The sequence below is a fragment of the Platichthys flesus genome, chromosome 7 (assembly GCF_949316205.1).
Source record: "Platichthys flesus chromosome 7, fPlaFle2.1, whole genome shotgun sequence".
In the NCBI taxonomy this organism is placed as follows: domain Eukaryota; kingdom Metazoa; phylum Chordata; class Actinopteri; order Pleuronectiformes; family Pleuronectidae; genus Platichthys; species Platichthys flesus.
Genome location: NC_084951.1, coordinates 18,865,283 through 18,878,386, shown reverse-complemented (window position 1 = coordinate 18,878,386; position 13,104 = coordinate 18,865,283). Strand labels below are relative to the sequence as shown.

The window sequence follows — 13,104 nt, the reverse complement described above, 5'->3', positions numbered from 1 at the left end:
ACCCGGTATGTAGGGCGAGACCGGGAGGCTGGTATGACAGTTCAGAGCCCACCCCCACTAACTCTGAGTGACAGCCCTGTAACCTCGGCTGCCTCCCGCGACAATAGTTTGCTCCGGCTTTCTTTTTAACGTCTGTCATACCGGGCTCAATAAAAACAACTACGTCTTGGGCAAAGTTCCATTAAACCTTTGCGAGAGGACTGGAGGATAAAACAAATGGAATGAGGTGGAATAACGGCTTTCAAGGCGATACACTGGGACTCTGACAGACCGATGGCTGTTTGTCAGCAGGAGTCTTGCCATGCCCCAGGTGGTTGTAAAGAGGCAAGAGAAACAACATGTCTATACTTGTCTCCCTGCAGGATCCTTTGTGACCAATGCAGCACTTAGGCAACTACATCCCGCTGACTCTTGCCGGACAAATCCCTGCTAATCTACGGATAAGGTACAACAGTCGCATGTCTCACTGGATTTCATCGAAAATCAGGTCAAAAGGGTGCAGCCGCACAAACGAGCATTGTTGCACACACACACACACACACTGCACCGAGCCACAGCCAGCTTCACTCCATTTGATGTGAAGGAAGCAAAAGACAAAGGGATTAATACAACAACCAATCCAAAGAAAACAAGGGTAAAAGGAAAACCAATGATCTCAGTAAAGAGGGAATTTAAGAAGATTTCAGCTACGCTTACTCACAGTTGAAGCCAGATTAAATTGGACATTTTTTAAATATATAAAGATGTTTAAGAGCCTGTCTTTGGCATCATGGCCGCAATCTCTTTCTGAGAATGAATCATTCAATAAGAAGTCCGGAGAAGGGCACATGAGGCAGCGGGTTACACTGAGGCTAAGAGGGATTTCTTAGGTTCAGCCTCCAGGACATTTCCTGGTCTGCGATATTCAGAAAATCACCGTCAGTTCTTATTTAAGGCCAAAAATCTGTTAACGCCCTAAAAAAAACATGTTGCATTAAACTTGTCAGAAAGTAGAAATATCCACATTAACTGAGCGTTATATAAATCTCTGCAATATGTACCCCCCCCCCCCGATGTTGATGGTGCCATATGGCTTTCATATATGCGTAAACCAGAGCTTCCCCCCATGGGTTCCGTGAGTGTGAGAGAGTTAAAAGAAGCGCAAGACTGTGAGGTGAAAATCTCAGTTAAATGTTCAGTGAGCATGCAGAGGACTGTGGGATTTGCATTATCGTTGGGGAGGGCTTTCTTTCCTTTAATGCAACTCCAGTGAGCTACCAAAGAGGGGGAAGAGAGCGAGAGAGATTAATGTTGTGATGAGATGAAAGCGGGAATAAAGTGCAGTTGAGATGAAACCTGGAAAAACGGACAACGAATGCAGGCAAGCGAGAATATTAGTGCCAGGGGGTTAGTCACACAGTTGACCTGCATTTTGACAACTCTTCCTCCCCACCTCAGCCGCGGAGCTGACACGCTGACACTTGGCTGCCTATTGACATAGCAAATTGAGGGGCCATTTGAGAGGCACTGTGACAGCCAGAGGAGGCCACAGACAGGGCTGTATATTCACAGGAAGCAGGTCCAACACACACCAGGGGGACGGGAGTGGAACGGAGAGAGAGAGGAAGACAGCGGAATATGGATGGAGGGGTGGGAATGCGACAGAAGGCGGTGGCGGCGGTGGTAAGGTGATTTTAAAAAAGGGTGAAATAGGGTGGAGCAATTAGATTTGGAGCAGCGCGAATGGGAACAGCTAGAAGGCTGATAAGAGGGAAAGCAATTGTATGATTTCTATTTTTGGAGGACAATAGACCAATGATTGGGATGAGTCTAAAACGTGTTCAATTCAAAACTCACAAACACAAACACATACTTGGAAAGTTCTGACATTTGCATAAAAAACAACAACACACTATCTGAAACGCAGAGCCAACCTGTCAGAGATCATGCTACGAGATTGAGAGTGGCAGTGTAATTGCTTTTTTTCGAGTGCACGGACGTGACTTGTGCTCGCGAGTGTGCAAGGATGGATGCCTTGTTAGGGCGTACCTGCAGCCATTAGCCATTTGGTTTAATGGGTAATCTGTACCGCTGGGGGCCCCTGACCCCCAGCACTTGGTAGGAGGAGCGGGGGCCAGCTTATTAACGACGAGTGAAAATCTCCAAGCTCACCCGATTGCACAAGGCCACACTTAATTAGACTGTTTGTTCAGAGGACTCTAATGGGAAGGATAGAGCGTGTGTATGTGTGTGTGTGTGTGTGGGGGGGGGGGGGGAGAGGTTGACTGCTCTCCTTGAAAGTGCCGGCTGAAAGACATCTGGCCAAGGATAGTGGAACGTGGCCTCATCACATTAAGCGCTATCTCGTTTTCCCGGGACAGATGGTCATGATGGGGAGCAGCAACGAGCGATGTTTATAAATGGTAAATTAAAATCATTACAATTGCACAAACAAATAGTCTGAAGTAGCCGGATGCCAACACTTCATCTAGGCAAGGCTGAGGGGAAACAAACAGCGAGGAGCAGAGACAGTGATGGACTTTGTGTGTCAGTTGCTAACAACAGTGAGATACATGAGGGACACAACCCCTGTGTCAAAATATAGCTAATTAGTGTGATTCTTCAGAAAAACTACATCTCTCCTTTTCATCCACCCTTTCAGCCCCTCTACCCGTGCTGAAGGTTAATTAAAAGAAGAGAAATTGGATATGGGCCTGTGCGTACACTAATTCAGAGAGAAGGAAGGCGAGAGGGAGGGCGGAGGGGGGGGAGTCGGACCTGGGACAAGGGCACTGGATCAGAACGGTGAGGCCTTATCATTTCTGGACGTATTAAAGGGGATGGCGAGGTTAGCAGTGAGGGCCCGGCTGAACGAAACAGTCCGAGTGTGACGCGTCAGGACAGGGTAAAAAAAGAAATCCCCCACACTCTGCTAATTTTCATCCACCGCTGATTTATACTGAAGTCCGCCTTTACCACTTCATCAATCAGAGAGTCGATGTGGATCTACTGAACTGTCCTCTGCTCAGCCCACTTCAACACAAAGGGGTTAGAGGTCGAAGCACTTGGCGGCGGATCTGAGAGGAACACTTGAAAAATCCATCAGATCAATACCTCACTGAAAATGTTTTCCTCCCTTAACCTCAACAACAACTCTCCTATAGATGTTAGAGTTTGACAAAAATGGATTGTTGGATTACTGTTTCAGTGAGAAGTCCAAGCACCGTAACCACCGAGATACAGTGTGATACATCCAAGCTCTTTCAACAAGGGTCTCATTTCCATAGGATTGTCCATCTTTCTTATTGCCACTTATATAACCTTGTTCTCACCAGTGTAGTAACTGAAAACTGGTAACGTGATAATATTGTCAAACTGAAAAAGCACATACCACGACCGAGGCCCCAACAGTTCCCTTCAATTTGAATACGTTCTTTTTGTTTCAGCACAGTTCTAAAGCTATTGAAGTCGTTGATTCCTTCTGAATCCACATTATCTCACCATCAAATTGGCGGCAGTTCTAGGGTAGTGGCTGGAAAAAACGTTCCTCTCTAAGAAACAACATCTAAAATCCGTTAGATATGGATTCACACCAAATTGCACAAACTCATATATGTCGGTCCCCTAAATATATACCACCATGAAGAACCGTGCATTATTCCCTGGGAAATAGTTGAAAAACATGCTCTTGCAATCTCGGATCTGTGCCAGAATGTAATAGGTTGTTTCTTGGCTCAGCTCCGATCCTTTCACCAAGTTTGAGGCAAGTCCATTACGTTTTTGGGGGGTGATACTGCTGACAAACAAACAACCCACTGACAGACAGGGGGGGGAAGCATAACCTTGGTGGAGGTAAACATTCAGATAGAAGATTCCAGTTTCACCTGGTTTCAAACTTATTTGGAGGAGAAAATAAATGTCTTGTCTTTGTTTAAACTTCAACTAAGCTTTCCTGTCCAATCAGGGATCCTAACGATGGGTACACTCATTCCTGCTACCTCTGTGTAAAGTGGTTCAGATAAAGTAAAAACAAAACATCCTCTAAGATGTTGATAAACTCAGACAGACTCCACTAGATTATACAAATACATTCTTCTCTGTCTCCTCTCACCCTCTGTCCACTTTGTCTTTGCCGGAATCCACAGGCTCAGACCAGGTGCAGCTGCGGAGCTGCGGTGGATCAGAGACTTGATGATGGATGACAGGAGGTAGTGTGTGTGTGTGTGCGTGCGTTTGTGTTCAGGAGGATGCTCCATGAATTAAACTGAGTGACACACTGCCTGCTGCGAGGAAGCAGGGGATGATGATGGACAGGGGAAAGAGGTCAACAGCTTGCATGCTCTCCGTGACACACACACACATGCACACAGAAGCGCACACACAAACACACACACCCACACAGCTGTATAACCCCCACCGTTCCACTGTAACTGAGAGGGTTAACACACTAACACCATATTACTTTACTAGAGGCCAGAAAACACATTTGGCTCCAAACACCAAATGGACGCCGTCTCCAGCAGGCGACGAAACACACGCCAGAAAAACAACAAAGGGTGTATTTGTCCGTGTAAAGCTAACACTCAACACCCCCCCCTCCCCCCCACTACCAACACACCCACTGAGGTGCCGGCTCCCCCTCTACTTCATCTGCATGCAGACACACACAAACATAAACACGCACATGGACCAAAACACAGATTGAAATCCTGTGGTATAGCAGGAGCGCCCCACTGGAAATGGCCAGTTATTTCACAGTTGAATGAGCATGCGACTGTGTGACCTGATCGGAGGGAAGGGCAGGTTTGTGTGCTGTTGGAGGTTTTGAGAGAATGGTTCCCTGTAACCGTTCCCGAGCTTAAGAAGACAGACAGCTGCATTATTCCTCAGCTAGTTAGTGATAAATTGATAGTTGTTACTGGGATTACTGGCATTAAATTCATAATAAATGGTCCGTGGTGAATATATGTAATTGCAGTGTCCTTTGAGGAGGAAAATCCTATTAGATTGTATTTTATTGAAAGACTTTCGCTTTTGCTCCACATTCGTTAGCCCTCCTCTGCTCACACGTCCATCACTAAGGCAGCACAGACACACCATCACCCCTCGTACAGTGGTGTGTCTACACACGCTCACAGAGACACGGGGTTGAGATAAATACATAGGTTGCTTTTGGACTGAGATCCAGCTCTGGGCTCGTCTCGTTGTGGGTCTGTCAGATCGACGGGGGGCACGGCAGCTCTGTTTTCTTTTTGCTCTGTGTGTGTGTGCGCATATGTCCAGCAGTATATGGGTGGATGGATGGAAGCCACCCTGGCGTCCTCAGCACCAGTTCAAGTCTTTGTATGCCCAACATGCAGATCTTAGTATGCCTCTGTCACCCTGCACTCCTAGCTCCTCTTCAGAGGGGAAAAACATCCCTGCATCTGGAAGTTCACTGATCCAGGAGCATCAATTTGTGTGGCTATCTCAGATATGACAATACAGCCGGAGGTCCTGGGCGCTTTAAGCAAACATGTGATGAATTTTATCTGCTCTGAATAGGCTAACACTAAGGGAAACATAATTATAGAGCGAAACTCGCTGAGCGGCAGACAATGTAATTCTCTCAGAATGTATGAATATGAGGTAAAAATGTAAATTATACCATTTAAATGCAGATCAGCCCTTGTAAATGATACAGTCACAGGCCTGTAGCTGAGAACCCACCTAACAATCAAAGAGCGGCCCACTGACAATTGGAAATCAGGGTAAAATTAACTAAATCAACTCAGTCATTGTCCTGTGCAACAGTTAAACAGGGATCCGACATGTACAACTTTAAACCTCCCCTGGGTTTTCTGAGGATGACGGATCGTGTGTCTAATATTTAATCACAGATTTGACTTAAATCTTAGGGATCTGTGTTCCTAATCATCTCCCCTGGTTGTCAATCCAGCCCTCAGTGTGTGTCTGTGTGTGTGTGTGTGTGTGTGTGTGTGTGTGTGTGTGTCTGTGCGTGTGCATGTGTGTGTGCTTAAACAATGCAACAGTCTACCCGGACCAACATTCATTAAAGTTTAAGTGGCACAGCACACTGTCAGGGTGGTGTCCGTGCCCAGGGCATTGGGTAAATTAATGATGCTTAAGTAAACTGTGGATTAATTATAGATAGCTCAATGTGTCACTAGGCATATATGCATATCTGACTGAGTGTCTTACCTGCAGCAATGCTGATGAGGAGCTAACCTGCTTCAGCAGACCTGGGGCAGATGGGAAACACACTTGGCACTACGCTGATGCTCTCACACACATTATTGCCCTTGAGCAGAGAGAGGTTCTGATTAGGCTTCACTTAAGTCAGTTAGCCCGGAGCAAACACCAACCAGCGAAGCACGGGGAAGACAACGGGGCAGGAGAACAACAGGACCCACTAAAATGCTGAAGAGATTCTCATGCACGGTATAGTTTAAAGAAAATAATTGGTTTTGCCCGCTGGAGCTTGAAAAGCAGGGGAAGAGGACGAAAACAAGATATTTGTTAAAAGCCAAGGATGAATAAAATGTGGCCTCTTCCAAAAATGTTTGATCATTTCCAACGTCCTCACAGAAATTGGGAGGCGATACCCGGAGGGTTATGTCAAATTCTTATGTAGACCTATTCCTCTTTCTTAAACGCGTGTTGGATTTTTTTAAAGGGGCAGCGCGGTGGAGGAAAGTCTCCCGAAGTCGGAAAACATGCAAGTTTGGTTATCTGGTGAAAATGCCCATATAGGTGTGCATGTGATGGTGATGCGAATGGTTGTTTATCTCTGTATGTCAGTGCTGTGATAGAGTGGTGACCTGTGCAGGGTGAACCTTATCAGCTGGGATTGGCTCCAGCACCACAACAACAAGTGACCCTGCAAAACGATGTATGGCTGTATGGAGTGATGGATGTTTGTGCTTTTATTTAGATTACTTTTGATTGCATGCATAGCAGAGGTAGGTTATGTTCTATTTATACCATGGCCTCGCCATCATGAGTCAAAGCAAATAGGGACGACCAAAGACGGCTGCCTCACTGTTATATATTCCAGAAGTAAACACTGTCTCCCAGATGAACAATGTGCCGGCCCGCACACACCGAGCAGGAGAACTTATAGTTTCAGGCTGCTTGGCTGCAATGAATCTTAAAATGTTCCAAAACAAGAGAACACCACTTGACTTTAAAGGATGAGTCGACTGATTTGTCTCTGAGTGGATTGGGTTTTCAACCTTGCAGGAAAAAAAAGATCCATCCACACGTTGACACCATCTACAAATGGGTTAGGGTTGTGACGCAACTTTGAAATTGTAAATATCATGTCTATATGGCTGCTCATAGTGCAGCTTTCAGCGTAACGGCTCATCACGAACTCGTTATAAGGCAGAAAAAGCAAATGTCCACATGGAAATACTGTTTAAAAATATATCTATATCCTAACAAAAGATTTCAGGATATAGAAAATACATTAACATCAGTATGAACTTCCTTTACATTTCAGAATGAGCTCAGACAGAAATATTCCATAAAATGTTTATATGGTCTAATAAGAGATTTCAAAATAAAGCAGTAAAATAAGATCAATATGAGCTCTTACTTTGCAGAATAAGCGCATGTCCATATGAAAATATTGTATGATAATATTTTTGGCCAATATGAGATTCTACAATGTGAACAAGTACATTAAGATCAAATTAACTTCCTCCAACAATTAAAAATTAGCACATGTCAAAACGGAGATATTGCATTAAAATGGGTCTATGGTCTAACATGAGATTTTGAAATATGAAAAGTACAATAACATCAATATTACATTTCAGAATAAGCACATATATATTCTATTAAACGTGTCTATGGATGGTCCAATATGAGATTCTGAAATATGTCAAAGTGCAGTCAGATGACCGTGAACTCCTTCCTGGACATGACGTCCCAGTTTGTGCGGGGCTCCAGTGGGAGTGATGCTGGGCGCTCTTACCGTCCACGGCCATACTCGGTCTCAGCGTGTATCTCTCCGTGGTGTCAGCAGGACTCTCCCATGCTTCTGTGAGAAATAAAGACGAACCGGGAAGAGGAGCGCGTCTCTCCGTCCTCTCGGAGCCGCTATGGGAGCATGGAGCCGGCGGCGAACTGCGGCCGTGCACCGGGAAGAGACAAGGCAAAAACCTACATCACTCTCTCACGCACATTTGTTGTGCGGGACGTCGCGGGACCAGTCGGGTTTAACAGCGGCTCCCTGTGAATCTCCGCCCCCCCGCTGCTCCGCACCTGACCGCCGGGAGACAAAAGGTCATTACGCACCGAGCAGCTGCTCCTGGAGCCAGACTGGATCCTCCCGCTCTCTCTCTATATCTCTCTCCCGCTCTCTCCCTCCCTCTCCCTCTCCCTCTCTCTCGCATGCACACAACACACACGCCCCATTTTATTATGATGGCAACCATAGGCTACAAACGGGGCTGTCATTGTTTTGGCTCTCAATTTAATGCAAATAGCCCAGAGAAGTTCTGATGTGATATTTCCCAATACGATGGTTTTGATGGAGTGACACACAAGCGACAAATACACACATTGTCCGGTTCGAAGTGGTGAATATAGGTGGGATGAGATTTTTATTGTGTTTCTTAAATTTTTTGTTCAGATTTTGTTTTGAATGCCTTTATATATTTTGAATCATTATTTTTTACATTCACCATGAGTTGATTTGGCCAGAGCCGCAGAGAGAATACAAATTAATTTTTCAAAGGAGGTTATATACTGGGTATAACCTAGTATGATATACATATACTGGGCCTCATCTGTCCCTCGAGCCCACATTTTCGTATACTTTCAAAAACAAGCCTGAGTATTTGTGCTTGTGAAATGAACCTGGCTGTAATAGTTATAGTTTTGTTCTATATCACTGTTGGTTGTGAAAGGCTAGATTTTTTTTTTTTAATTTATCACTTTCTTTATAGAGATTCTTTGAGGTTGCAGTTGATCAGGGCACAAGCCTCCCAGATTAAACAAAGGGAAACTTCAATTCAGCAGAAATCCTCAAAAGCACGTTTGTTCTTTGGGTGCAGTAAATATTCCCCCCCTGGGAATGAGCTCCCTTTATTGTAGCCTATTGTGGGAGCTATGAAAACTGCACGGTTAGTGCTTTGTCTTTTTATTTTTGCATCTTTGTAACTTGCAGACACAAACCATCGTCTTGTTTTCAACTCTTCTCCTCTTTAATAACAAGATAAATCATAAGCAGGCCCTGTGCATGTCAGACTAACATAAACTAAACCTGCATACACAACTAAAAAAGTATAAGTTGTAAGGATTCATCAGCGATATGCAACTTCCCCTGTTTACTCATGATGATACTTTCTGCTATTATTTTGCACTTGCCCCCCAAAGTTTTTCAATTCTCTGAATACTAAATATGGCAGTAAGATCTGTGACGTAAAGTACTGGGATGAACTATAGCACTTCCATGAAGACACACAAATACAACTAAAACACAGATGCAGCCGAGGCTGAGATATGCGTTTAGTTTCCTCTATAAATCAAGCTTCAAATCACTGTATACAATTCCTTCAGTGCAAGTAAAGAAAAAGTTTTCCTGCCGGTAAAAGTTATTGTTATCGCCCAATTTTTCTCACCGGACACATTCAGTTTATAACACAAACTTTCTGTCGATAGGATAAAAGTCTCAAGCCCGACCTGAATTACGCCTGAGGGTATCATGAAGGTGACACTTTAAAAAGATTGTTCTGGAACTGCAGAGCTTATTATATAGGTGCTTTTTTAGGTTTGTATTATCTGTGGATTGGCCCTTTAAGGTGATGAGCTTTATCAAATCACTGATTTGTAAGCATGTGTGGGATAACACATGAGCAAACATGTGATCTTTGCTCACACCCGGAAAGGATCCTCTGGAATATTACAGAAACTTAGAAAATCCTTAAAAACAGTCCTCCCTCGACAGACACCCCCGTCAGCCTCTATTTGCCCTGCAGACGGTCGAGCTTTACTTCAAAGCCGAGAATGTGGGAGCAGGTTGTGAACGCGTCTTCGTCAATCTGCTGTTACAACTTGCCCCGCTAATTGTTTCTGATTTTATTCAGACTGCTCATCGCCCGACCCTCTCTTTTCTTTTCCTCGTAGAACACTGCATAGCCATGTCCCTAGAAGACTCCGAGCCGGTCCATCAGCCTGTGCTGGAAGATGTGGGCCCTCCCTGAAGCTCGTGCAGACACTGGATCATCAAAGCCTGAAAGACCGTGAACAAAGGAGTCTCTGGTCCATCAGGGCTTCACCAGGACACACGCTGACAAGAGCTAAAAGCACACACTCACTCGCCCAGACACACACACACCCAGTCAGATTCCTACATGATGGTGCACTCATTGTTATTCCCACGGACGCAGTCACGCACACATGGAGGGATGCACATTTGCACGCACTCCCTCATAATCTCAGAGACGGAGCTTAATTTAGAAATGTGCCAGCGAATGCTTTCTGCAAAAATAAAACGGAGCAGTCGAGGCGCGTAGCTTTAATCCAGAGGACGGTCAGTGCGGTGAATAATGAATAGATCCTGCAGAGATCAAGAAGCAAGATTTGCTGATACCAGCTTGCCGGGAGTCAGGTGGCAGAAGCACAGCAGCAACAACATGAGCTGCTGTTGGGAAAAGATATCTTTGTCCTGTGTTTTGTGGCCCAGCAGCAGCGGCAGGAACGTGAGGGACCAGGAGAATGAAAATGTTATTGTCTGTAGATGTTCATTCCTCACGCTGCAGCCAAGAGTTTCCACCGGGAGTTAAGTTGAAGCATATTTTCTGGGTGTTGAGGAATGTTATTCTCTCCGAGCAGCATCTGCATTACATCGTGCGACAAACAGATTATGCTATTAAACTTTTATTGTCTGTGTTAAACCGTTACACAAGGCCTGTCCTGCTCACGCCAGGAGACTTTGTTGTATTGCGACAGTGCAAGACATATGCATGGTGCAAATACACAAAGCTGCAATAAAAAACGTGTGTTTGTGCTGCAAATTGCACACATACTCCAGCTGTAATGAAAACAGATGTATTGGGGGGAAAAGGAATATGTTTGTCCTGCAAACAGCCAGATTGTGGCTGATAAGATGAAGTGAAAGGAACAGCTTGAGCCGGTGCTAGAGATCTCCTCAAAAAAAGAAAGAAAGAATGAGAGAGAAGCTGAGAACACTTCCTCAAGAGACATAGAGAGGCCATTGATTTACTGGAGTGTGGCATCCTTGCCAAAGCTGGCGTCACGGTGAATGGCTGTCCCTCGAGTTGGCAGAGCCCACATACAAGCGCCAAAGGTGCCAAATAGACTAGAGGAATGGAGAGAGAAGAACAGCCCAGGAGAGAGCAGACCAACCTTTGGTGCAACTGAATGTTTTAGAGACAGAAAAGATTCAAAGAGGTTGGATTTCAATAGAAAATAAGAGTTCTCCTCCGCCTGCACTTAATCTGATCTGAAAGGGAGGGCTCTTTCAGGTGGAAGTGAAAGAAATGTAATGAATTCCCACAGGAAGCTATTTACTCCAGCGAGATGAGTGCAGATGACAGAGGAGAATCCACTTTATGGTGTTAAGTTTGGGGCCTGAGCTGTTTTCCTAATCAGAGACCTGGGGGAGTTTTCTGTGATTCTAAGTGCATATTGTATAGAGGGGCCGTCCTCTGAAAGCTCTGTCCCCCGCTCCGAGTGAATTCAGAGAGGGGAGCAAAGGATGACAGAACCTATTTGAGAGATGTATTCCCTTTGCCTGATCATCACCCCCTGTCTCCTGTTCTGCACCCTGTATGTGTGTGTATGTGTGTGTGTGTGTGTGTGTGCGTGCGTGTGTGTGTGTGTGTGTGCATGTGTGTGTGTGTGTGTGTGTGTGTGTGCGCACATACCATATGAAGGGCGGTAAGGGTGGGAAGTGATTCTCATTCCACTCACTCTCTGATGGTGACCTCACTCTTATGCAAATTACCACAGTGTAACAGACAGTGTGAGTTTGACCTACACAACCCCTGTCTCTCTCACACGCGTGCGCACGCACACACACAAACACATCGCTCTCCATCATCATCATCAAAACCAAGAGGCTGCTCACCATGTACTGTGTTCCTTTTGTTCCTCACATGCTGTTCACTCTCTGTCTGTCATCAAATCTCTTTCAGTCTTAGAGGTTCGATATGATCACACTTTGCAGTAAGTGAAGAAACATGTTTCCATCCGCAGACAATGCACTTACTGTTTTTTTCTAAAAGTCGACACAGACACCAACCTGAATAAAATGGCAACCTCAGCGAGTGAAAAAAGAAAAGAACAGCAATATTATCAAGAATCATCCCTTCTTATTTCGGATGTTTTCTTTGAAAGTGCCCCTCACTCTAGTGCCCAGTCTTCCCCCAGAGATGGTTCCTGATGTACATGATTGCACTATTATGCCTATTCGTGATGCTTTTTGGGAGAATTATCTGGGACTTTTTCTTGGAAATACTTTAAATGGAAGCGATAACAGATGACTAATGTGTCATATTTTGAAGTAGTTTCAATATATCACAGAATTTCCTATATACATATAACATTACAAGTAAAGTACACAACCTGAGTAATTTCACAACCAGCTTCCATGCCAATGGAAAATATGTACTTAAGTAAAGAATTGATAATGATTCACTGGAATCAATCTGCTTAAATAATTTCTGCTGTTACCCACCTTCATAGTGCAAGGAAAATGATAAACTCTTTATGTCACTGTATTATGAATTGTCCTCTTCACAATGTGTTCAAATCTTCAACAAATTAACTTTTTTCCGACTGCAGAAAACAAAAAAATGTGACAAATATGCAAAAATTCGTGGTACTCCGGCTGAGTTAAGACGACACAAAGACAGAATCTGACATGAAACGACAGATATAGAGGACACTGATATTTGTGTCATCTTTATATATTAAAAAAAAAACTCTTGGTGTTTTGTCCTCAGGGAAGATTCGGATGGGAAGGAATCCAAATTTATTCAAGGGCCATAATTTTGAGGAAGACAGGATGCTCGGTCTATCTCTCTAAATGTTGAAACTCAGGGATTTGTATCTCTCTCCTCTCCTCAAAATAACCCATCAGCTAAATAC

The 13,104-nt window shown here is 44.5% G+C and overlaps 1 protein-coding gene across 1 annotated transcript in view; it reads right to left on the bottom strand.

The window, feature by feature from the left end:
• Positions 1-8,302, bottom strand: part of samd10b (sterile alpha motif domain containing 10b) — a 47,874-nt gene extending 39,572 nt beyond the window's left edge. The window contains exon 1 of the mRNA XM_062391143.1: positions 7,961-8,302. Coding sequence (XP_062247127.1) covers positions 7,961-7,973 — 13 coding nt within the window. The 5' untranslated portion in view covers positions 7,974-8,302. The remainder of the gene's footprint in view (positions 1-7,960) is intronic.
• Between the last annotated feature and the right edge of the window lie 4,802 nt (positions 8,303-13,104).